Source organism: Paralichthys olivaceus, chromosome 11 (assembly GCF_024713975.1).
Source record: "Paralichthys olivaceus isolate ysfri-2021 chromosome 11, ASM2471397v2, whole genome shotgun sequence".
Lineage (NCBI taxonomy): Eukaryota > Metazoa > Chordata > Actinopteri > Pleuronectiformes > Paralichthyidae > Paralichthys > Paralichthys olivaceus.
The window spans coordinates 2606361-2631633 of record NC_091103.1 but is presented as its reverse complement, the minus strand read 5'-3'; the positions used below and the strand labels follow the sequence as shown (position 1 = coordinate 2631633).

Here is a 25273-nt window from a genome sequence, read left to right as displayed (position 1 = left end):
CATAGGATCTTAGCGACTTGTTGGTTGGAATGCGAGCAGTACCTGAACCCCCCCATAGGCAGACAGAAGGGAGAATAAACAGATGTGTAGCTGCCTGAGATTTTTTGGATTTGGGACTGAGATGTCATGTCTTTGTTTAGTGAAAGAAAGTGAGTTTAAAAAATGACGGACCCCAAGGCCTCTTGCACTCGCCTCCTCATACCCAGTCCAGGCTTTCCCTCCGTTACCCCTCCCCCATTTAAATGCCGCTCTTCCAGAGCAACACAAAATTTAACTCAATATATCCTCTCAGGGAAATGAAATAAGGAAGTCTGACTTCAGCTGGGCCTTGATGGAGACCACCTTCTTGATGTTTTCCAGGGACTGCCGCCCCTGTCTCTCTAACGCCGTTACGGTTGCTTCTGCTTTTCCTATGTCCTCACTGACTCCGAGACAGGCAGTGTTTTGACGGTTTGGCGAATCACCCAGGCGTCGCCCGACACTAATGCTGAAAACATGCACTGTGTTGAAAAGCAGAAACCCTGACCTCTGGCTGAATGGCACAGCCTGGTTCTTCCCCCTACAGAAGTGCTTGGTAAATAACACTCTGGTCAGAGATGAGAAGGAAAAAGGCTTCCGGGTGCAGCGCTGTACTTTCCATTGGGCCTGTTCATAAACTTACTAAGGTCCTCACACAATTTTTAGCATATAATCATTTTGAAATAACAGCTTTTGTTAACCACCAAAAAGGATGCCGTCTTGACACTTAAATGGAAAACAGATTGGAGCCTTGGCCGCTACAGCAGTGCTGGTTTAGAAGTTGGGTCAGTCAGCTCTAGGCTTAGATTACAAGATTTGCAAATTAAAGGAAAACCAGAGAAGGGAAAAAGCATGTGTGCTGAAGCCCTGTACTTGTGGATTTCCAGCCAGGCACACTCAACATAATTTTATCAATGGAAAGGATTATGCGTTAAGTCCAAACAATGTATGGATCCAGTGATTTTCTTGACAGTAAAGCTCCATATGCGTCCCTTTCACTCTCTGCACTAGTGCCAGTGGGCTTTGGGAATTAGTTAAGAATGCTGGTGCCATTGCAGACCTTGGTATGTCTGCTCACATTTCTGGAAAGGATTTGTGTTTCCTTCCCCTACTTGTGTTGTTATTATTTTCATCCAGTTTAATTACATCCATTGGTATTAAAATTTGAGGCTGCTCTCTCAGTGAATATACATTTTACGGTCAAGACGGACACAACTTAACAGTTTGAGTGCACACACTTCATGGGTAAAAGTTCAGTGATGAATAAGTGTGCTTTGTTCTCTGGAGTTTGGGAACTGTCAGTGACATTTCCAACCTCCAACCACCCCCCCCCCATTCCCTCTACCCCAACAACAGCTCCAGATGCTGAGAGGATGTGGTCCTTTCTTCTTTTAACCAATATATTCTTCTTTCACTGTGCGGATTACTATTTTGAGGCTTTGACTAATACACATGGATATTCAGATATCATGGATCATAGTCACTGTTAAGGCCATGTTTACATCATTTTTTTCTTCCTCCTTTTTTTTCTCCCCCGCTATTATCTGGTTCATTCCACTATCATTCCTATCTCATACTTTTTTCTCATTTCCATTCATTCCAGAAGGCAGCTACAACTCGTGTTATTCAGCTCCATTCTGTAACAATGCATGTAATCCTCAAATGATTAATAATCTGTCACTGACTTAAAGTATGGATTATGAAATTAGTCCAACAGCATGAACTATGAAGTCAGTGTTGCAATATCTGCAAAACTTGTTGTGGACTATTGGTCAGAGAACACATTGTTGTTCCATTTGGAGCAAAGTAGAAGCGATTTGACATGCAACCTCTGGCCTGCAGGGAATACGTCACAAGAGAAACACACTGAATATTTTATTTATATACTTTTTTTTATTTTCCTTTACTTGCCTGATAGAAAAACTATTTATTTTTCATTAACACTAAAACATATGCAAATCATAGTATCAAGTATAATCAAGTCATATTCTGCTTTAAGTTGTAAGCTGCATATTTTTAATTGCATGTGTCAATCAGTTATGATTGATTTAAAGCCCCATAAGATCTCTGAGACCCCCCCGGGTATATAAACTGTGGATTTGGAGAATCATTGCACCCCTATTGCAAATTTTATAAACTAACATGAGTAAAAATCAGTTAGCAGCTTTAGTTACATATTCATATAAATATTAAATTTCCTCCAACGTAAAACTCGAGCTCATCTTTCTCTCTATGAATATCGTGAATATCATTTTTGCTGTTACAGTATTCTCTTTCTCTGTGAATCCATCTTAAAGGAGCAATTCAGTATGATTCATAAGTTATCCATTTTATTATTGGCCTTCTAATCTGAGATAAATATTAACCATGGTTGCTCCAAAAATAGCTAATTACAAAGTGCATATTGGATTAAATGTAATGTTATAATCGTTATAATGTCAATAAGAACAATAACAACAGTCAATTCGGGGCAGAGAAATAAGCCATAGTCAGAAAAACCTGTCAAATTAAACGATGAGTCTGGAAACGTTTGTGATTATTTCATAATACATGTTCGTTTTTGTCCCCCAGTGACAAATTCTTTTACTCTTCAAAATGCATTTCTTTCCTAAACCCAGTCCAGTCTTTTGCATTGAAATAATGCAGGTTGTTAATTACATGGTTGCTAGCGGTAAATTCCACTTAGCCCACACAGACACACACATTTGATAGCAAAAGCCCATTTTGGCACTAAGCCCTTGTGTTTCAGTGCATTTTCATAACAGGTTTTTCTCTGCAGACCGGATGTGTCTGTCTTCTAAAGTGTATGAAATGGAAGTCATCAAGCATTTGTATAAAACGACCCACCAGATTAAGGGGATTTAGAGAAGTGATGCTTTCTATCCAACATGAGGTTATGGTGTTCTTCACTGTCACATTATGACCACCCATGGTCACACGCACACACACACAAACACACACACACTCAGGCTGTCCAAGCCTCTGCTTAGGGCAGATGCTACCATCAGTGAGTCAGGGACGTCACCATGACTCCATACATTAAAGTTATCACTTATCATCAGTGTTCAGACAGGACTTCATAATCCACAAACTTGTAAGATCTCTTTCTACAGGTTCACAAATTTCTTCCTAAATCTTTTTCCAGGAATGTCATGTTCTCCACCGAAAAAAAAAAATTGTACCTGGACCCTTTTGTAAAGCTGGAAATGGTAGAAATGGTTGGAAATGAGAGTGGTTGTAATCTGGTCTCCTACTTCCCCTTTTTCATTGCCCCACACACATACATATGTGTGTATACACTTGTTCAGTGCATAGGCAGGGCTACGCGGCTCAGGCTTGATTCCACATCGTTTATTTTGACTTGCATGTCTGTTTTATGTCTGTCGAAAATGTGTTCTGCCTTGCCTGTTTTCTCCCTTCAAATAGGAAGCCAGATTAAACTCAGTAGTAGTGGAAGTGGTGCATATAAACACATCCGACAGGCTGAATGATTAGTAATGACTTTTCAAACCTTAACCACATCCCCATTCCTTAAACCTGCCCTCTGTAGTTAATATTTTATGTTACAGGAGTTTAAACTTTCCCTTTCCCTTTACATTAAACCAAGTTTAAAGCCGTACTAATGTGCTTTTCTTGGATTTCACTTGAAAGATATTAGAGCAGTGCCTTGGTTGATTAACACTAATAAGACATCATTCAAAAATGCCCTAAAATCCTTTTAATTGTTTTTATAATTAATTTTTCCAACCTGTTCAAGTCACTCTAGAATCGGCTCTTTATAAACAAATGTCCGTCTGTCTCTAGTCCACCTCCTTTCGTCAAATTATCTGATGATCTCCTCAATTGGAATTTTTCCATTACTTATGACCAAATATTTACAAAACTAATGGCTTTCCTTCAACTGTACTGTGAGTGTAGAGCTAACCTACAAATGCTATCATGCTACCATGGTAAATTAAGATGTCACGCATGGTCAACATTATCTGCCAAGCATCACCCTGTGAGTTAGTTAGGCTGTGAAGCTTGAGTGTGGTTTGGACTTTTGTGTGATTCAAAATAAAGCACATGTTCCCTCTGAAAAACCTGAGGTCCCTGTAACCTTGTTGCAAAACAGAAAACGCATAAACAACCATTTTGGCATAATGAACTTAAAACACTTTAGATAATGTTGTTATCTACATTTTAAATCCTCAGGAATATTAAAATATTTCATCTTTATTTGTTTTTCGACTATTTTTCTCTTAAAGTCAAAAGAGCAGTGTAGACAATGTCCCATGGAAAATCTTTGACTGTACCTTGCCCTCCAGTCAGAAGGGTTATGGTCGTAAGTGAACACATGTTTTATCCACTACCCTTCTCTCAGTGACTTTATAATTCTTGGCTGCTGGAAGACTTTGCTATGCATTGGCTGAAACAGAAAACACGATGAGGATTTAAGTGAAGGGTGGAGCATAACTTCGATTATCCATTTTTTACACGTTCTCTGGAGAGAGGCCTTTTCACACATGCAGCACACAACTGGTTACTGTCTGTGAGAAACATGTTCACACCTACTGGAAAGATTACATTTTGTCTGAAGGTGATTGGACAGTTATAAATCTATATTTATATATATATATATCCGATTTATTTTCTCAATCAACAATCAATCAGACATTACATTAATGTGGTACCAGGGAGCTAGAAGGGTAATCAGTGTCCAGTTCAACTGATTCAGCTCCTCCAGGCAATGTCTGGAGAAGTTTAGAGTTGTAGTGAATGTGTGAAGTTATTTTAGCTTCAACTTTTAGCATAATTCCATCAGTAAATCTGATTTATATAGTCTGTGATCTCACTCAGAGCCTTGCCTTGTTCCCTGCCTATTCTCTGAGCCGGAACACGATAATGACTAACAAAATGGACTTTTCAACCCAATCAGATTTTATTTGTATAGCACCAAAACCAGAACTACATTATTTCAGACAGTGAGAATAGTCGAGACCTTAAAAGGCTTTATCAGAACCAGACTCAATGTGGGTGATAAGAGAAAATGGGGGAGAGAGGAGAGGTGGGGGGGGTGGGGGGAGATGGGAGAGAAAAGTGATGGGGGGGAGTGAGTGGCAGGGAGATGAGAGATAGACCAGGAACTGTCATATTTAAGCTCCTTCTGCTTGTTATAAGGAAAATAAGAGTTATTAAGAGAGAGGTTTCAAGTTGTAACACAAAAAAGTGGTGTCAAGTTTCACTTGTTCACAAATTGCACTGATTCTTTTAGTGGAGGATGTAAGTAGAAAATGTTACCGAGTGTTTCTTGAACCTCCAGCAAGCAGGGAGGTTTCTGTGAAGACTGGAAAGTGAGTTTATCGAGCCAGATTTATTAGGACCTGATGAAATAATCATTAAGTCATTCATTGCATTGAACACACATGTTGTATCCTGGCTTGAAGCTTGTCTTCTTGAAGCATTCTTGCTCATCTCCTTATGCACAAGCATGTGAAAGGCAAAGTTAACTTGTCATGTCTCTAGACTCAGCTTTGACTTTTCAAAGCGAAAGAAAGAACTCCTCCTTGACCAGATGTGTCTTTTGTCAAGTGCTTTCACTTAGGTTAGACAGAAAACTGGCACACAAGGCCAACATTGGATCTAATGCAAGCTATAGTTTGGGTAATGAATATTAATACCCACTGCACTGCTGTCAAGGGAAGAGGGGGGGGGGTACGCTGAATTCATGGGCGGCAAATACAGTGGCAGCGTCTCCCACAGAATTTGATTCAATGACTATACATTGGGGTCGAATTGTTCCTGCTGAGGATGGTCAAAACTTCCCATCGGTGCTTTTTTACCACTTATCATTCGGTACTCGGATGAAACTCAGGAAGACATGGGGTGAACATGCAAACTTCAAAGGCCCTGGGCGAACTTGGATTCAAACTATCTTGAGGTGACGGTGCTAACCACTGTACCACCGTACCACTGTACCATGTCATCATGAGAAGTGAATAAAAAACGGGATCATTATGAAACTTTGGTTAACCCTTTGTTATTGTATCGGTATTTCTTTAATGCGTCACAGACAATTATCCACGTGGAAAAACTGTGAGGTATTGTTGTGTACATCCCCTGTACACATCTTTGACCATGTACATCCTCTTTGGCCTGAGTTTCACAAAGCAAACACAGAAAGAAATGTCTCAGACTAGTTCCAGGAACATGAACTTCAGTGGCCTCCCCGCTCACCAAATCTGACCACCAGATCTTAAAATTAAATTTACAACATAATAAAGCTCACAAAAGTGTAAATGTCTGAATGCTTTCTGAAGCCACTGAACATAAACCCCTCCACTGAATGTTTTTCATTGTAACACCATTTGTTATTGGGTAGTTCTTATTGTAATAAAATCAGGCCTCCTACTTTTGGAGCGACTGCAATCATAGTTAATAGTTTTCTTTGCTATTTTACTGCACTTTTAGCAATTATAAAATGTTTTAATACAGAAACACTAAGAATGAGTCTGTGCATGCTCTCAAATACACTGAAAAAAATACACAATGTTTCCAAAACACTGGCCGTTTTACTCTATGCACAGTTTTTAAAAGCGAACTAAATGTATTTCAGGCAGCCCCACAGACCTGGAGCTGTGGCTGAACTTTTTACCCTAATTACTTTCCTGCTAATGCCTGCAGCTTGCAGGAATGACTGTGGCTCCCTTCAGGCCCCTAGCTCGCTCTGATGTGGCCAGTGTTTGCATGGCGGTGCTGTTTGAGCTGAGAATGAGAGGGAGTGAAAAACAAAACAAAAAACAGGAGGGAGGAAGGAAAGAATGATGCAATACAATTTGTCTTTTTCAGTTGTCACGGGATTGTTAACGCGCATGTGATTTCCCATACAGACTTAAACATGATATGCAATTCTATGAAAAGTCGTCAAAGTGCATGTTCTGATCAGTTTCATGTGACAATGATCGACGGCTACTATAGCTGCTCAATTATTTCCACAGTCTCTTTCAAAGCTTTTAATGAGGGCAACCAGATAACAAAATACATATCAATGCATGATCGTGGCTCAGTGGTATACTGATAATATTGTGTAAATGTTTGCACTGTCAATGTTAACGGTGAATGGACTGTATTTATATAGCGGTTTTCCAGTCTGACCACTCAAAGCACTTTACTATTCAAGGTACATTCAACTATTAGCGTACATACAGCGCTTCTATTCACTTTGCTTTTTTTCTATCACCCATATTTATACATGATTCGGAATGCAGGCTGGAGGAGACGTAGATTGAACCAAGGTCAAGGTGCTGGGGACCGAGGCATGGTCTATGTGTAAAGTTTTCGTCAAATAACTAGAGACTTATCGGTCCCGCCGAGAATAAAGTTCTGAGAAGAACTTGTTGAATGTTGGCATAAACTAATCAACATTGGAAATGTAAATCTTAAAATTCTAGATTCTGTATTTAAAGGCCTGTGTGAAATACTATTCCTCAGAAGTTCAACAGACTCCATTGAAGGATCTGAGTTTTCTCTTGTAGCAGAGCCAGCCTAGATTTCCCAAAAGGAGGTTGTATTTGTTTAGCATTCCCACAGCATGTAATTGTTGTTCGTATTTGGAGAGCTTATAAAACTTTGCAGCAGTCGGAAATGTGGTGACGTCCCTTCCTTGTAAATGAATTTATTTGCCTGCTTTTTAATTCCCATCTATGCTTTCTACAGCCACATGAAATCTTGTGGTTTTGATCTCCTGGTTCAGTTCACGTTCATAAAACATATGTGAGCCAAGTCTCTCAGCCAGAGGGGAAATGCTCAAGAAATAGGCCCGGCATTGATGTGTAAATTAAAACAACAGATGTCACCATGTTTCATCAAGGACGAGGAACACAGAATAGATTGCTGATAATGGCTCAATCAGGGCTAGCCATAATGCAGCATAACGACTCTTGTAAACAGCGACATATCTGAAATTAAGTGTCACACATTAAAGTCACTTTAAACATATTGTTTTTAGGAGGTTTTTCAAAGCTGGTCCAGTGCAGCACAGCGGTAGAGCAGTTGGACAGAAAACTGACCAGTGTTTAATGTAAGGCCAGTCCAATGACAGATTGATCCAACATGTGCGCCTTCAGGTTGCTTCTCAGTCCAGCAACTTGGGGATTAAATATAAAAAATCTAATCTTTACTGTGGGTGACTGTCCCTATGTGACTCGGTTTTGTTTGCAATCTGTGGATATATGTCAATATAAAGTAGTTTACCAAAGCTCAAGGGTCCAAAGGTTCTGATCTTTATTTCATTTTTACTGATAATTTTATATGTAGTTGTTAAATTGGCAATTCATTGGTTCCATCCTGATGACTCAGGTGATCCCCTGATTTAATCTGGAGCCACTATGCAGCGGAATGTTTCATTAGATTAACTCCAGATTAATTGTAATAATTTAAGAGATTTTGTGACTTTTATCACCAGTATCATATTTTTTATGGTAAATGTTCTGTATTTATTTATTCATATTGCTTTTCTAGTCTTGATCACTGATCAAAGCACTTTAGAGCACAGTTTATTGCCATCCACCCATTCACACACATTCATACAGTGCATTATGGGCAGCACTTTTTGTATTTTTTGCTAAGTTATAATTCTCATCATTTAGAATAGCCTTTAGAGCTGCGGGGGCGTCTTTGATTAAGGAATAGACCCAATTTGTATATTTTTGATTTCTTCTTTTCTTTGCTGCCTCCCATCAGTTAAAGACAATACAATACAATGAACTTGGTCTTTGCCCATGGAATTGATGGACACATTTAATAACAAATAGAGTGTACAAGTGAGATCTGATCACATGTAGAGACACATATTAATACCATATATGAACAGGGTCAAGTAAGATGTCTAACTTGTGTGTCTGGTAAGCAAATAAGGCTAAACTTATCAACTTAACTCATTGCATTTTTACACAAAAAAGATCATGTTTTACTTTCCTCCTGCATTCTGTGTGTTTGGTGTCTGGATTTCCGTTCCTTTTTCTTCATAATTTGTGGAGTGGCTTCTTGTCCTATCAGAGGAAGTAAATGAGCCAAGCCTCCTTTCCTCCATCTCCTTCATTTTATATCCTTTCAGACCCAAGGGCCAGTTTGAGTAATAGTAATTGACACATTGATCTAATAGGGCCATCATAATAGGCCTGTTACTGAGCTGGGGAATGGTGCTCGGCGTCACCTTAACATGTGCAAGGACTGACATCCCGCCATAATCCATAATGATAATTGTGATTTAGCCTTGCTTTCAACCTACGCCCCAATGTCCCCGGCATCAGGAAATCATATTACATCTGACCCCGCATTGCCTCCATTAGAACTAGGTCATTTGTTAAAATACTGCAAAAGCAAACAATTGAACGCTGTGCCATTTTTATTCTATAATAATGGGTTATCATTGTCCCTTTGAATCAATTTCTAGAGGCCCATTTTTCGGGATAGAGCTTCGAATTGGATTGATTGGACTCTGATAATGCTGAAATCGATGATGTAGCCGCCTGAAAGTAAATTATCGTTGGGTGAAATGTTTGTATTAATCTTAATTCCTGTGCTCTTGATTGGTAATGGTAAACGTGCTTGCAGCATTTGGACCTTTGAAATGTTGACAGAGACGTTAACCATCAGGGTGGAAAAATGAATCAGGGATTGTTCAAATCGTTTTCTCTGTGGCACCTCCTCTGTCTTCTTCAGTAAATATTCAATGTGACTGGAGGCAGGAACACACTTCTGCAAACATCCAAGCAGTCTCTCTCTCTCTCTCTCTCTTTCTCCCCCTCCCTCCCTCCCTCCCTCGCTTTCTCTTTCTCTCTCCTCTCTCTCTCTCTCTCCAACACACACGTGACACATACACTCCCAATGGGTTTAGCTCATTTATCAATCATCAGGATGTTTGCTTGATATTGTTTTAGCAGTTATTTCATCGTGCAACTCAGGGTGTGTGTTACTGCCTTTGTTTGTATTGAGGAAAAATGTATTGTGTGTCAAAGTATTGCCTTTGATGAGTGTTAGCAATGCCGGATGATGGCTTTATCACTGGCTGATGGAGTCCGGTTTGTGTCTGTGGTGTCAGCTGCTGCTTGGAATCATGGTCCTGCATCGGCTCAGAGTGCCAGAGTCTTTGACAGCTGTGCACACAGTTTACAGAAAGTGTTCTATTCGACCACTGTAGTGGGTGGAGCCTTATTTTATAGCTGCAGTTATATGGCTTTTATTTCGGGCCTTCTCAATGACATTCCTGCAGTGTGATTGGTAACTTCTGAGAAGAGGTAGGGAGCTAATGTACATTTTTGGCAGACACTTCATCTATTTATTCATATAATGTCCGTCTTTCTCAAAGAGAAGCTATCCTCCTAAGTGTCCCTAACTGAAAACAAATAAGACAGATTCTTACAATCGTGTAATTTCATTTTATATAAATTTTTAAAGGACTATACCAGGGGTCAGTTTGTCCATGACTGTAGTCAAGAATGAAATATATCGACAACTATTGGATGCATTTTACGTTCCCACTGAAGAAGTCTTAATGACCTTTTATAGCCGAGTTCATCTAGCAACATCACATTATCAGTCTCAGCTGTTCTTTGTTTTTACTGTTAAAAAGCAACTGTTATTAAACAAAGATCATGAAAAACATGGTGAACGTTATATCAGCTAAACGTTAGGATGCCAAAGATTTAAGCCATTTGTGGACATGTGAGCATGATGAGGCTATAATCTCAGAGAGCTGCTAGCATAGTTGTAGAATTTACTTCTAGGAGTCTATAGACATGTTAGTTTTCATGCAAACAAGGTCCTGCACCAAATTAAAAGCCCCACTGAAGCTGGTTCAACAGCAGTGTGCTCAGGTATCACACTTTTTCCACTTTCCTTATCGGTAAGTGCTTCCATTTTCACTATTATGTGGCCGTTTAAAGTATTTGCTATACTATGGGTGATTTTCTCCACTGTTTGCCAATGATACCTCACAAAGTTTGTGCATGTGTCAGAGTGTAGAATGGGAGAAGCAGAGATTTTTCCACAATAAAGAAGAAAAGGAGGAGCAGTAATGGTTTTCAAGGCAGACAGACCTTGAGACAGTTGGTCAGTGGAACAGGGTGTTCTGCAGGAATATTCAACATGGCTGAGGTCATCTGTATCGTGTAATGGATGAAAGTCTTCCCATTATGAGCTCGTCATTTGAATAATGTCCAGATTTCCCTCAGGGACTTGGCAATAGCTGTCCACTGTTTAAACTTGTTATTTCCTAATGGTGTCTTGCACAGGCTCTAGTCAGCAGGAAGGGGGTTCCCTCATTGATCACGTTGTCAAATCAGCCTAACCTCCCCTCCTAACCTAACCATCACAGCCTCCATAGAACCAATGCAAGCATTTGTTTCCTTCTTCTTTTACAGCGGCACATAATTATTGTTTTTTATTAGGAGCTAGACTTTATAATCTTCTCTTTACAGGAGAACTTCACATACTTTGACCTTAGTTGTAATTTTAAGATCCAGCCAGTGCTTCCTGTTCGTCCATGCAAAGACTGATGAAGCATATAACTGCAATCTGTATGCACAAGCAGACTAAATAGACTGTTGAAAGCACTTAGTCCTGTGGCTCAAGAAATAAAACTAACACCACATTTCACCCCTGCATCCTCAGCCAACGCGGCACCACAGGCCTCACCAAGAATGAAAGAGAGCTAGAAGACCAGCAGAGGCTTTCCTTGCAGACAGAGGAAAGGGGCACAGGGGACGGGTGGTAATGGTAGAGGGGGAGCTTGGTTGATTAAGATTTATGTTTAAATTTCCCTCTGCCACCAGCCGCTGCCTGCCTCATGTAGCCCTCTTCTTTGCTGTGTTGATAGAAAGGCTTCTAGCAAATGTGTTGCATGACAAAGCATTTCCCCTTTTGCCCTACATTTTCCTCCCTTTCACAATGTGGGTCCTCAGAAGAGGCAGGCCGGTGAGAAACACACACTGTATGAGTTCTCCAGGGATCTGTCGGGGGAAACAGTGTAGAGATGGTTAGAACAAAATGTGGCCAGTGTTTTTATTTTCTCTCTGCGTGTGCTTAGGGGTTTAGTGTGATACTGTAGTGAGAATTACTGAAGAAAGAATATAAATCTGACTTCTAATATTGGCCAGCCTCACCGACAGAGGTAGTGGAATTTAATATTTCAAAGTGTCATAGATACAGTTGTACTTAAAAGTGGTACACAGCTGGTGTGTAGACAGTTCTATATAGTTCTATTCATCAAAAATGAATGTTAAAACTGTGTAAAGTTACTTTTTGATAAAAGAAAGGAGAGAAAACTAAGAAAAGGCGATGACATACATTTTTATCAATATTTAGATTTTATTAGCAATCTCTTCTGGTTAAATGTGTTATAAAATGTCTGTTTAAATAATAGTCATCACACGTCTGTATCGTGCCCTGAAGTTTAATCTACTGTTAAAACTGACAACAATCACTGTTTTCTGTTTTCAGGACAAGCCCCCCCTACTGTTGTGTTGACCTGTATTCTCTACGGACAGGGGAAATGGTCAAATCAATTCAGTTCAAGACACCTATCTATGATCTTCACTGCAACAAACAGTATGTAATGGAAAATAAACTGTACATCAAATGATACCAGGCAAATTAAATTAAACATTGCTGTATTGAATGGAGTGTTTTCTCCTTCCTCCAGTATTCTTGTGGTGAGCCTGCAAGAGAAGATTGCTGCGTTTGACAGCTGCACCTTCACCAAGAAGTTCTTTGTCACAAGTAAGGATTGACGAGGCATGATGTTTGAGACCTGGTTGGATATTTATCCTGCTGTCAGCACAACACAGCGTATTTGTAAAATAAGTGAAACTGCAGTATGACACCTCGAACCTGTCACTTCCTGCCTGGCATCAAAAGGAGGAACGTTTGTTTGATACATAAAAAGATCAATCGTTGTTTGGATCAGATTTTCGTCACACATGAAATGTTATTAGTTTATTGTCATTGGAAAAGCGTATTCGTGAAACGTTGGGACAAACCTCCGGTGTTCTGAACCATGTGCAGTAGTGCAATCAAACCGTGTCTGTTACGTAAGTTAACACTAACATTGCCAAACATGATCAGTGACTCTGTCACGTTGGCATCACACAAGCCAAACAAACACAAAGCAGATCATTGGTTGTAATACAGCCAATCTATGAGGCTGCTGCAGTGCGGTACTCTCTAGCCGTGTGTCGTGACTGCAATGCTTTTATCAGTGCATGATGTGGAGCCCTCCATTTGAAGCTCAACACAGGAAAAGTGTTTACAACACAGCTCTTGCATTCTCCTGGCTGTACCTGCCATGTCTGCTGAAGGATGCTGTGAAAGAAAGGCCAGACTGTATTACAAGGCCATTGCTGTCCACTTAAGTCATTGACTGGAGTAAACTGACCTTACAGGCTGGCTTTAATGTGTCTCCTCTTTGTCTGCCTCCCTTCCATATCAGTGTCTGGGCCACAGGAAACCAAACATGCTCAATAGTTATTAATCGTTTCAGAATACTGGGGCCTCCTTTTCATAATGCCGTTCAGTCTGTTTGGGCCCTAAAAGCAGTAAACAAAGGGTTCTGTGAGGTACGCAGACCTCTGTGTTGGACCAGATGTTCTACTGTCGTATGTCCTCCTCTCCAGGGATGTGGTGGTGGAGATGTCATGGCTCATCTCATGTTTATGGTCTTACGTTGTATTCAAGTGGTGTAGACTGATGAGCCGCGGCTCAGTCACCACCGGCAAACCTTCTTTTTCTGTTCATCTTGATTGCATGGTCCTGTCCAGCTTAACAACACCCAGTAATCATGGTTTGGTACCTATCTTTTACGGTACAGTAAAAAGATGTGTGTGGCAACTGGTAAAGTATAAGTTTCATGTAATATTAATAATAATTACTGTGCTTTTTCTCTTTGAAGCAAATAATTATTGCCACTGCTCTCACTTTTTACCAGTTATAGATTTAGCATAAAACCACCTTTCATACATAATGCTTGCACGCCTAGGTGCTTCAAAGAAAAGTGAATAATGCAGTGTTGCATCGACACAACTATTATCAGAGTTTTTTGACATTTTGAAATAAGAGCAGCTGATACAGAGCTAAAATTAAAATGATTAGACACACATTCACATTTATAGGACTGGCCTGGCTGTTGCAGAAAATGTCTGAGCTACAAGTCTTAGCTTTTGAGCAATTATCCCCCAAATGAGAGCTGTCAACCTCACTTTCCCATCACAGCGTTCTGCTTTCCCAACACGATGAAACTCACACAGGTGTGTGGTGTTTCTCCTCTGAGGAAACCCGTGTGCCATATCTGGCTCCAGGGATTTTGGTTGATAAAGATAATCTTAACCTGGCTTTACATTTGGAGCTGGATGATTTTGTACCTCAAAGCTCCTTAGCTATCTAAATTATATTATTCTTTTACGTTAAATCATAAAAAGAAGAACCTGGGAACTACCTAAGCAAAAAAAAGCCCTGCTGATCAGATTTGCTCATGCTCTCTTAACTGTGTAGTGAACAACTCACGCTGCACACAGCTTGTGCAGTTCCACCCAAATCTGTTTTTGTAATTTCTTATTCACTGCATATTTTCCTTTGACAGCGAGAGCTTGTGTCACTCTGTCTGGTCTGTCATGTGTTTCATGTTGATCGTCGAGAGCGTGATGGTTGAAAGTAAGGATTGAGTTGGTGAGAAAAGCTGTTGGCTTGGTGGCTTGCGTGTAAGACTTTATTTTGGTACTGGTCATGGCAATAGGGTTCAGCCTTCTTGAAGCCTGATCCCCGCTTACGCTTCCTTTGATTCCAACCATCATGTGTTTCCCCTCCCCACTCAGCCCACGCTCTCCTGCCCCCCCCACCCCAGGATGTCAAACACATGTTATCTCACCGCCTGGGCTCCCCTTGGCCTTGGAGAGGCACAAAAGGCTTCTCTGGCGCTACCAACAACCCTTGTGGCTTACCTCAATTTCCCCCCACAACACCCCAACCCACCCCGCCCTCTAACACAGCACACTACATTACTGTCTGCCTCCACCTCATCTGCTCCCAGAGCACTAAATTATTGTCAGCAAGCCTTTCCCCCACACCTCCATGCATTAGCTGTGTGTGTGTGTGTGTGTGTGTGTGTGTGTGTGTGTGTGTGTGTGTGTGTGTGTGTGTGTGTGTGTGTGTGACGACAGTTCATGGTCTCCAACACAGCATGTGTGATCATTATTGAATCAACATTTTGTTGCCTGTGTGTTTAGACATGCTGGAACTTAGTTGCGATGTTAGTCAAAGATTGCTCTATGTTCTTGTTTGTTTTGCAGTTGTTTACTTGCACATCTGTTTGAGTGGGAATAGAAAATTCCTTCTTATAATCTCCAAGACATTTATCTGTTAGTGAACACAGGGTTTTGTTTGTCACTTAGGGTTATTTGTTGCTATTTTTACTTCTGCTGACATCCCACCAGTTCGGTTTGCGTGTAAATGTGTGCAATTGTGTTTGTGTGCATGTCCCCACAGGGATTATTGTGCCGGTCAATCAGCAGAGGAGTCATCCTCAATTTATTGGGTACCACAGTCTCCATTAGGTCATACTCTGCACACCATGTACCAACACGTCACCCTCATAAGACTCGATTTTTCTTCCTAAACAAGAGACTCCCCACAAACACATTAATGGTTTAAGATGGTTACAGACACTCTCCAGGCAGGAGGCTTATGAAAATTCCTGCATATGTGTTTGGTTTTTCTTTTTTCCCCTGTTCAGACAAACCTTAGTCGAGGATATTTACAAAAATGTGTATGAATGTTTATTTCTGTTGTAATTACACAATTAATCACAATTACTTTGTGTCCTCTCAGGCTGCTATCCTTGCCCTGGCCCCAGCCTCAATCCAATATCTCTCGGAAGCCGTTGGCTAGCCTATGCTGAGAACAAGGTAGAGTGCACCGACACACACAGACACACGCACACACACTCATTCATTGCGGCAGTGTCTTATCAGGAAAGCGACATATTTACAATCCAAAAAATGTATTTTTATCTATTTTCTGCTTCTTTAATCTCTCTGGATAAACAACTCATTCCTAGAAGAGTCCACTAGAGATGATAACATTTTGAAAATCAACAGATGCACAGGAGTTTTCTGTTCTCTTCTCTTTAATGGGATTGTTAAGTATTTACAAAAACCACTCTGCAATACATTTATTGCATAATAGTGTTTTGGTGCTGGGCCACTCAGGTAATTGACAGATGGGTCCACTGTTTGTGTGACTGCCTGAGGATTTCCAGAAATGACAAAATGTAGTTTTATGAATAGCAAGAGTAATATTGGGGCAGAATCAGTCAAGAGATATTGTATTTGGAATTTAATCACTGTAGATTGGCTGTGTGGTTGTGCAATGTTTCTTCGAAAAAGAAACAAATTTCCCCCAAAGAGTGAAGCTGGGAACTTTCCATAGTCTCATTCTGTCTTCATACATCTTCTGTAGACCTATAATGCATGTCTTGTACTAATGTGGACGTGTTTTTGCAGTTGATAAGATGTCACCAGTCTCGTGGAGGAGCTTGTGGTGACAATGCACAGTCCTATACAGCTACAGTGATCAATGCTGCCAAAGTAAGTGACAACACAAAGACACACTTTTCTGTTTTTCAATTATATTGTTGACTTCCTGTCTTATATGCCATTCAAGAGAATGGCAAAGTGAACCAGAATCATTGCAGGGGCTAGCTTAAGGAGCTACATTTAAACCACCTCTGGTGGACTGAACAGAGGTTTAACTAACTGAGACTGAGTCAGCCACACTGCTCAACACATCAATTATAAGAGTTATTTTGATTTCCAAACAGAAGAGGATGGAAGATTAGATGTCTTGCTATGACTAACGATATTTACCGAAACAGTACATGAACTTGTCAGATGTGTCCCAATTCGGGAGCTGCTTCCTTTCAAAAGCTCCCAATGCAGCCTAGAAAAGTGTCCTTCCAATACCCAGCAGCAAAGGATCAAATGAGGGGAGCTTTCTCGGGCTAACCTATCTCAGTGAGGAAGCTCACAAGGTAGCAAAAGCGAATAAGCTTCAGTCAGTGCCATGGCTCAAAGTAGCTAATGATGCAATGATAAGGGCGGGACAAGCTTGTGACACAAATAGCAATTCCGTAGACCAGACCATCTCCTTTTGGTTTGGCCTTCAGAGCTCGAAAGCTAAAAAACAATAAAGGGCCAGAAGACCTCAGCTTTACTGGTTCATCTCAGCAGTTAATTCTCATAAATTAGTGGTGAAAATTCTTGGTGCCGTTGGCCAGAAGCTAATTTCATTGCATTTCACATTTTAGCTCTTTTTTTGTTTCCAGCTTAAGGCTCCTGCACACACGAGGATAATCGGGCTGATTTTAGACCCGATTGGCCCCTTCCTTGTGAAGGCTTTACAAAATAATCTTAATGCTATCATTTCAGTCGCAGCCTCCCCAATCTCCAATAATTGGCTCAGACAGAAACCCACAATAGCGCGAAAGAGGGAGCTGCTCGGAAACCATCACCAACCGGATGTTGTGTTCTCGTTCGGCTGTGACTAAAAATAACATTACTACTTAGAGGACTATGTCCTCTCAGCCATGACCACATTTTGTTTTTCTTCTCAAGTCGCGTTTAATCGCACAAGTGTTCCACACTCCAGTTCAGCAGGTGGCGGTAATATACTTAGAAGTTGCTTGCCAACAGTCTTAAAAAAAATCAAGAAAAAGTTGATATTGAAGGTTTCTGAGAGATTTCAAGTCTCTGGAAATCGTTTCCTACAAACGTGTGGTCTGTTATTCTGGCAAGATCGTCCCGTGTGTGCGTTTTGAAGGTTAGAAGATTAAAAATGGGTTTCCCACGATCTTAAAATCAGTCAGGAGTTGCAGCAACACTTACGCTGGCTGGTTTGCAATTTCTTTGTGTTTTTATTAATGGAAAAAATAAACCCCATATTTCCAGCTCTGGTTTCTCAGTTGTTTTAACCATGTCGATGACACTTGCTATATGAACTACACATCCAGGGACTAGCTTGGTTTAGCAGCCCACTGCCCTTCAGAATGAATCTTATTCATACAGCAGGACATGGTGTATGAGGCTAGTTTGACTGAATTGATTTGCTTCACAGGGTTTACTGAGGAGTTGCATTTCAAAGCAAATATCCTGAAACAGAACAGTGTGGGATAAAAAAAACATGTACTCTCACGTCCCCACGTTCTGTTAGTAAAAGCATTCAAATGCGAGTTTTGTTTGCGAATATAACAATTAACAAAAGATGTTTCGAGATCGCTATAGACTCCTAAATTGGGTAAGTAAAACAAACTCCAGTCTGCACCTTTACGTTTTAAAATCATATCTTTTGCCATTTCTCACCACAGGAGGACTGGCACCATGTAGTTTTCCATTATCTTTAAAAGTTTGGAGAAAGTAGTTACTGTCTGGCTGTAGTTAGAAGGTCTACTCTTTCTTAAGCCACCACGTTCTTTGAAAGGCTCATGACACAGTATTTCACGTTCTGCCTACACCATCTCTAAATGTGCTGACATTGGATCCACCTGGTGCGCCCTGCTAACTGGTGCTGAGCTTATGAGACACTTCATCAACCTGCCTATCTGTTTTTTTATACCGCTGTAATCTGTTCCACTCTCACGGTCTTGTTTCACTCATCTCCACAGGGGAGTGACTCTCACTAACACCCAAAAGCCCCCTTTGATACCAGATGACATTCATTCCTGGTCTGATTTAGCTGCTCGCAAACACATGCTAACTAGCTAGCTCCTCATATGGTTCTAGTGTGTTTATCCATTCGGTCCCAAAGAAGATGCTAATTGATTTACAAAGAGCAAGTGTATCCTCCCTTACCTTACAAGTCCTAGCTGCTGTTGTGAGAGAAGTGTCATTAGCAGGCTAATGAAGGTGTACATTCAAAAACAACCCTGACACAAACAGATTAGCAGCATGGTAAGGAGTAGACAATGGCCGGGGGGTATTGATATGCAGACAGGCAGTCTGCTCGCCTGCCCTCTCCTCATTTAGGACCATATATCTCAATATGGATGACAAGGTATCTCCTTCTGGCTTGTGGCGCGACACGCTGGCTCTTAGTGCTGACGTCCAGAGACATGGAAACAAAAAGGGTGGGGGTTTGGGAGGGGGGGTTGCATTAAATTGTAATGGCTTTTGTTTATAAAAAGGATAAAAGAGTGAGTGCAACGGCTCTGACCAACTGGACTCCCGATTCTAAATCTGCTCACCGTAAATCACATCAGTCCTGTTACCTATCACTCCTGGGTGTATGATTGAAGAATAAGGATGTAATTTGTTTAGATGGCGACATCGGGCCATAACTGTGTGTGTTGTGTATGTGTGTGTATATGTGTTCATGTGTTGTTCAGACATGATCTGCCTCCAGACTCCCCCTCTCCACCGGCAGATCAATAGCCCCTGTTTGGACTACCACTAAGAACTCCACAACTGCAGTGATTAGAAAACACATTAGTGTTGATCAATTAGGAGCCAAACGCCTCCCTTAATAATTGATGGCTCCTGTGGAATCTCACACACACACACAAATGCAGGCGTACACACACACACACACAGGCAGCAGACACTGTTAGTGTGCCTGGCCAAGTGGCAAAGAGAGACAGTGGGTGATCCTCAGACCCAACAAACGCAAGGCGCCACACTCTATTGACAGGGCCGCCTAGTCTGAATGCCTGATTAGGCTCTCCGGGGCCCCTTTGGCGCTTACACACACAAAGACACACAGTCACACGCGTTGGACTCCATTAGCAAAAGACAGTGTAGTAGGTGAGATAGACTCCACTTAAGCAGCACTATCCATTTCCCTCGATCGAGCCACAGAGGTGTGTTTGAGCCAGACACCCTGGCTGGGCCTTAAACGGACACAGAGGAGCACGCGCCCGCACGCACACACACACACACTTGGGTGTCTTGTGTGGCTACAAGTCATCTGCACTACACGTTATCAGCAGGCATCAAGTGAACATGGTGCATGCACACAGAGACACCAGAGACACACACAGAGCATTGTACATTACATTTGTACATACACCCGTGTACCTGGCAGCTGTCTTGCTCAGATTCCATCCCATCAGCAGTTTCAATCTAAGAGAATTATCATTAAATACAGTATATCACATATGTGCAGACAGTGTCAATGCTTTTTATTATGTGTTGATTTGATTTTTAAGCACAAATCTAATCTTGTTTTTGCTTTTCTTCCAGACTCTAAAGACAGGCCTGACTATGGTGGGTAAAGTGGTCACGCAGTTGGCAGGCACCATACCGGCAGGCACTCCAGATGAGGAGGGCACACCTCACAACACGAGCCGCCGTAGCCCCCACAACCCCGGTGTGGTCACCATCATTGACACACACAATGTTGGCGAAGGACAGGTTAGTCAAGTGTGCTTCTACCTGGTATTGTTATAGGTATAATAATACTGGATTTGAACACGGTAGTTATACTTTTAAATTTGTCCCCACATGACCGTTAAGACGATAATCACTTTTTCATGACAGCATCCGTTGCAGCAGGTCGATCTACAGCACGACAGGAAACATTAGGACATGTGCTCATTGGTGATTTTCTCAACAAACTCAGTGAATTTCCGTTGTGTGCTTCAACAACCTCCGGAGATAATGAGGGTCGCAAGTTTCTCGCATCAATAGTTTGAGGGTGAGAGACTGAATTTCAGAGTACTTTGAGATGAAGTTCAGAACAGTATCTGTAGAAAGAAATCATCTTTTAAGAACTGAGATCACCGTCATTGACTTTGGCAACACTGCAACAATACTGAGTGTAAAGATTGGTGACAAATAAAAGTTAGAAACCTGAATCAACTGTGCATTTAGAGGATTCGAGCTGAAGATGAAAAATTAGGTCTTTGTTGTCGTCAGATCCCAATTGTTCTGTAGTATAATGTTAAACGCTGCTCTTCACCAACACCATCATCAAAACACCAAGATAATAACAAGATAATATGAATATAAAGATTTTTATCACTATGATTCTTGAAGGATAGAAGGTTGGATACGGTTCTTTAAAACCTGTAGCCCCCCCCCCTCACTGCACAATCTTAAACTAAAGCTGATGTGAGCTCACTCAGTTTCCCTTTTTGGAGCCTGCTTGGTGGTTAACCAGAAACTGTTACCAGGTGACCATCCTACTTAATTGAATGTCAGCTTCACTGCATTGCTAGCCCTCTAAATACTTACATTTCCCCTCAACTGGGCCCTTTATATACATGATGCATGAACACACACACACACACACAAGATTAAATTGGCATACATTTGGTCTTGGCTTCTTTCCTCTCTGCTCTTGTCATGTGTGACCCAGGTAAACATAACTTTGGCCTCTGCGGCTTTGTGGGAAACTGGAAAATCTTCCAGGTCGGCTTTTTTCCCCTGCGGCTTGAACATACTCACACTCGTTCACCTCACTCCGCATACCTCACTGAAAGGTGTGACTTAGATTTGCTGCATATTTTAACAGCCGAGCTTTTAGCCAAACGTGGCTGTTTTAGCAGCCCTGGGTTATAGAGACACTCTGTAAACAGTTGGCTCTTAGTATGCAGTAACCTCACATGAAGCTCGGAAGTGTACCATGTGTCAGATGAGGTCTTGACATTGCATTTGTCAGCTTTTTTTCTGCACATAAAGCGCTGAGTAAATATTTTAGGCACTAAAAGTAAAGTGAGGACGCAAACATTATACCATAAGTAGTGTTTAAATGTAGGAAAGTGAGAAAAAATGCTAGCACTCATCTTAGCTGACACTTGGTAAGAGACCATGTTCACACTTATGAACAGATCCCTAATTCACCCGAGCTGCATGTGTTTAGATTGTGGCAGGAACACAGAACCTTCTCGCTGGTAAGCAACGGTGCCACATGTCCAAGGTTATACTAAAGTACAAACACGAAATGAACCTCAGACACAATTATCTGTGTCCTTCAGCGATGTTTCCCTGCAGAACCTTTGGCAGCACCGACAGCTTGGGCCTCTGCACTGAATATGCTACGTAACAGGATGTCAATTTTCATTCATTGAAAATCAATCAAATCAAATGCTCACCCAAATTGCATAAAGAGAACGATTTGCACACAATCTAAAATAGAAATGGAAATATGGATATTGCTCAGTAAAATTCTCGATAGCTCACAGTGAGGCTTGACCTGGGCACAGTGAATATACATACGGTACATCAGTCTAACCCCACTCACGGTTTGAACCGTGCCAAGTTACCTTAATGTCCACAAAATCATTCAAAACTTGAATCCTTGGATTCTCCGGCAGCCACTCTAAACCAAGATTAATCATACTGCAGTAGCTGTCACATTTTTAATGAGCCGTGTTAGCATACACAGCACAGTTTGTCGGTGATGTAGTCACCACACACAAACTCCCTGCCTTCTCCTTCTCTCCTAGCTGGCCCTGTAGTCAGTGTTGTCTTATAAGCTAGACCTAAGCCTTCAGAAGCAGGCCTGCACTCTGTCACCGGCCGACACACTGTAACCATACACTGGCCATAAACACTGACTGGGCCGTGACGGCAGGGAGGGGAAAGCTAGGAGTGGAGTAGAAATGGAGGGTGATGGAGGCGGTAAGGGCGGGTTGAGAGAAAGACAAAGGGGGTGGTTTCTAGGTGATTTTTTTTTTTTTGAGAATTGGGAAAGGCCAGGAATATGAGGTGAGACCCTATGTCAGCGTAGTAGTTCAGGATATTCTCATCTCCTGCAGGCTTTGAAAGTCCTTATTTGGGACAGCAGCTTCATGACACACACACACACACACACACACACGCTCTCCTGTGTAACAGGCTTGGTTGTCTGGAGGACACTCTTGTTTCAAAGGGGCTCCAGCAGGATTCCCTCACAGAACAACATTGTCTGCCTGCAGCGTAATAAAAGTGATCTGCTTCATGTCACAGACTCTTTCCTTCATCCTATTCTCACATCAGTTTTCCTTTTACTTGTAGTCTGAGATGAAACCCCTTTAGACTTTTAACTTTAGAGGCAGTTTGTTGTTTGGACTCTAGTTATGTGAAGTAAGTTCATGCTGACATCATTAATGCAGTAATGCAGCTAAATATGACTCTTTGTATGTTTTCTCTCTCGTTCTCATGCACAGTGTGGCCTCGTGTTTAGGACTAAGCCTATTTCTAATCTGTCTTGGTGGCAAAAGAGGTTTTCTGCCTGAACTCATCTTGGCTTTTGTTTGATCTGTCCCAATTTTGACAACGGATTTCATGCAGAGATTTGGGAGCGGCCTTAAAAGTGACAAACAATTACATTTTCTGAGGAAAGTGTCAGAAGTAGCAAGCCAATGTCAGCTGTGGCCAGTTTTTTTCTTATTTACGGGAAAACCCACTGTCATAGGGTATTGTCAAACCCACATGTGAAAAACCACATTATTGCCAAAGTAAATTTGTTCATATTCTTGTCTCCATTGTTGGACCATACCACATCCTCACTGGTCTCAGTACAGCCTTTTACTGGACAACCAACCCTAATAGATTGTGATGTTTCATAATTTATTCGGTGACGGCGGTGCAGGCAGACCACATCCACACTAAAATCAAAACAATGTCCATCTAAACTATTTCATCCCTCCGTGTTCTTTGACCGGCCAGCCAGAGCAGCTGAGCCAAACGTTAGTGTAGGGTGTAAATGAAGTAAACGGAGGAGTTAAGCTAGTTAGCTTGGACTTAAAGGCTGTTTTGTCGACCCAGCCCTCTTCTGGCTGATATCCAGTCACAGGAAAATGGAAAGGAGGGGTGAGAATCAGGCTACATAAAAACAAAAACAAGCATGCCGAACAAGCATTTTGTCCCCAAATCAGTTTTACGTACACTGGGCATGCACTTGTCGTGTACACAGAAAGGTCTTAGTGGATATAAAGTGTTTACCAGATGCTGAGATATTAATTTTGAGATCTCAGCAATATAATCTGCCCAGATGATTCCTTAGCGGGTTTGTTATTGCTGTTTACATCAGGCTATTGTTTTCTTTTATATGTTGTCAGTAGCGTAGATTGGATTATTAGATTGCCGCAATTTTGAAATTTGTAGCCTATAATGAATCTCTAATCTAGAATTATACTCCAGCCACGAGAGGGCAACGGCACATTCAGAAATGAGTTTAACCTCCAGCTATTTAGCTGTGGTGTGATGTTGAAGAACACTGCTGTGGTGATGATATCAAACCAAACCAAACTGTTAAGTGAAATCCTGCAGCTCAGGGGAAAGTCCCATTCTGGTTTAATGTTCATATTGTTAGAAAATGATTTGGACTTTTTTTCTTTCTGTGTGTGTGTGTGTGTGTGTGTGTGTGTGTGTGTGTGTGTGTGTGTGTATGTGTATGTGTATGTGTGTGTGTACCCTACAGGTCGTGGTGAGTGAGGACTCAGACGGAGAGGGAGTGGTGGCTCACTTCCCAGCTCATGACAAACCCATATCCTGCATGCAATTCAACCCCAGTGGTAAGACACACTTACGCATACACAAAAACACACACACATGTCCGCACGCACACACACACACACACGCAGATGTTTTTAGGAAGGAGCTGGAACAGTTCAGAAGACAGAAATACGGACATATCACATTTCTTTTCGTTTATGTGAAATAAGCCTACAGTGATAATTTACACCCACTTGCTTTATTATTTGCTTTCTATAAAAAAAAATTTAAAAAAATAAAAAACTTCTGAGAAAGGAGAAGTTTTACTTGGATGAATATTATTGTGTGAATCATGAAGTAAAATATTTGTTTTATCATTCAAACTTTTATATTTAATTTAAAAAGAAGTGCAAACGTCCAGTATAATGTGAACAGCAACTCACTGTGACCGACTGAACAGAGCAGTTAAAAATCTTTTTGTTTTCAGCCTGAGCAACTTGTCACCGGTGGAACATTCTTACCGTGAACTGTTTGGCCTAAGCTGACCTAAACGTTTATTCACATGTTTGTTCCTGTTATATTTCATACAAATATAAACCAGCTCTATGGAATACGTTTCAGCGAAGGTATTCTTCTCACCCGTATCCAAAATATTTACTTACCTCGACACTGTGCTGATGTACTCAATGATTGAATGTATCAGTGTGAGTATTTAACTTTGGTATCTCCGTTCCCACTTTCCGAGCATTGCTGACCTCCACCTGAAAAAAGAAAGGGACAGTAGATGCTTTGTCAGTGTGAACAGGCAACCTCGT

The 25273-nt window shown here is 41.2% G+C and overlaps 1 protein-coding gene across 4 annotated transcripts in view; it reads left to right on the top strand.

Moving 5' to 3' along the window:
- Positions 1-25273, top strand: part of bcas3 (BCAS3 microtubule associated cell migration factor) — a 258376-nt gene that overhangs the window by 16434 nt on the left and 216669 nt on the right. For all 4 annotated transcript variants that reach the window (XM_069533987.1, XM_069533988.1, XM_069533989.1 and 1 more), the window contains exons 8-13: positions 12499-12606; positions 12701-12777; positions 15877-15953; positions 16551-16634; positions 20280-20450; positions 24445-24538. In XM_069533987.1, coding sequence (XP_069390088.1) covers positions 12499-12606; positions 12701-12777; positions 15877-15953; positions 16551-16634; positions 20280-20450; positions 24445-24538 — 611 coding nt within the window. The remainder of the gene's footprint in view (positions 1-12498; positions 12607-12700; positions 12778-15876; positions 15954-16550; positions 16635-20279; positions 20451-24444; positions 24539-25273) is intronic.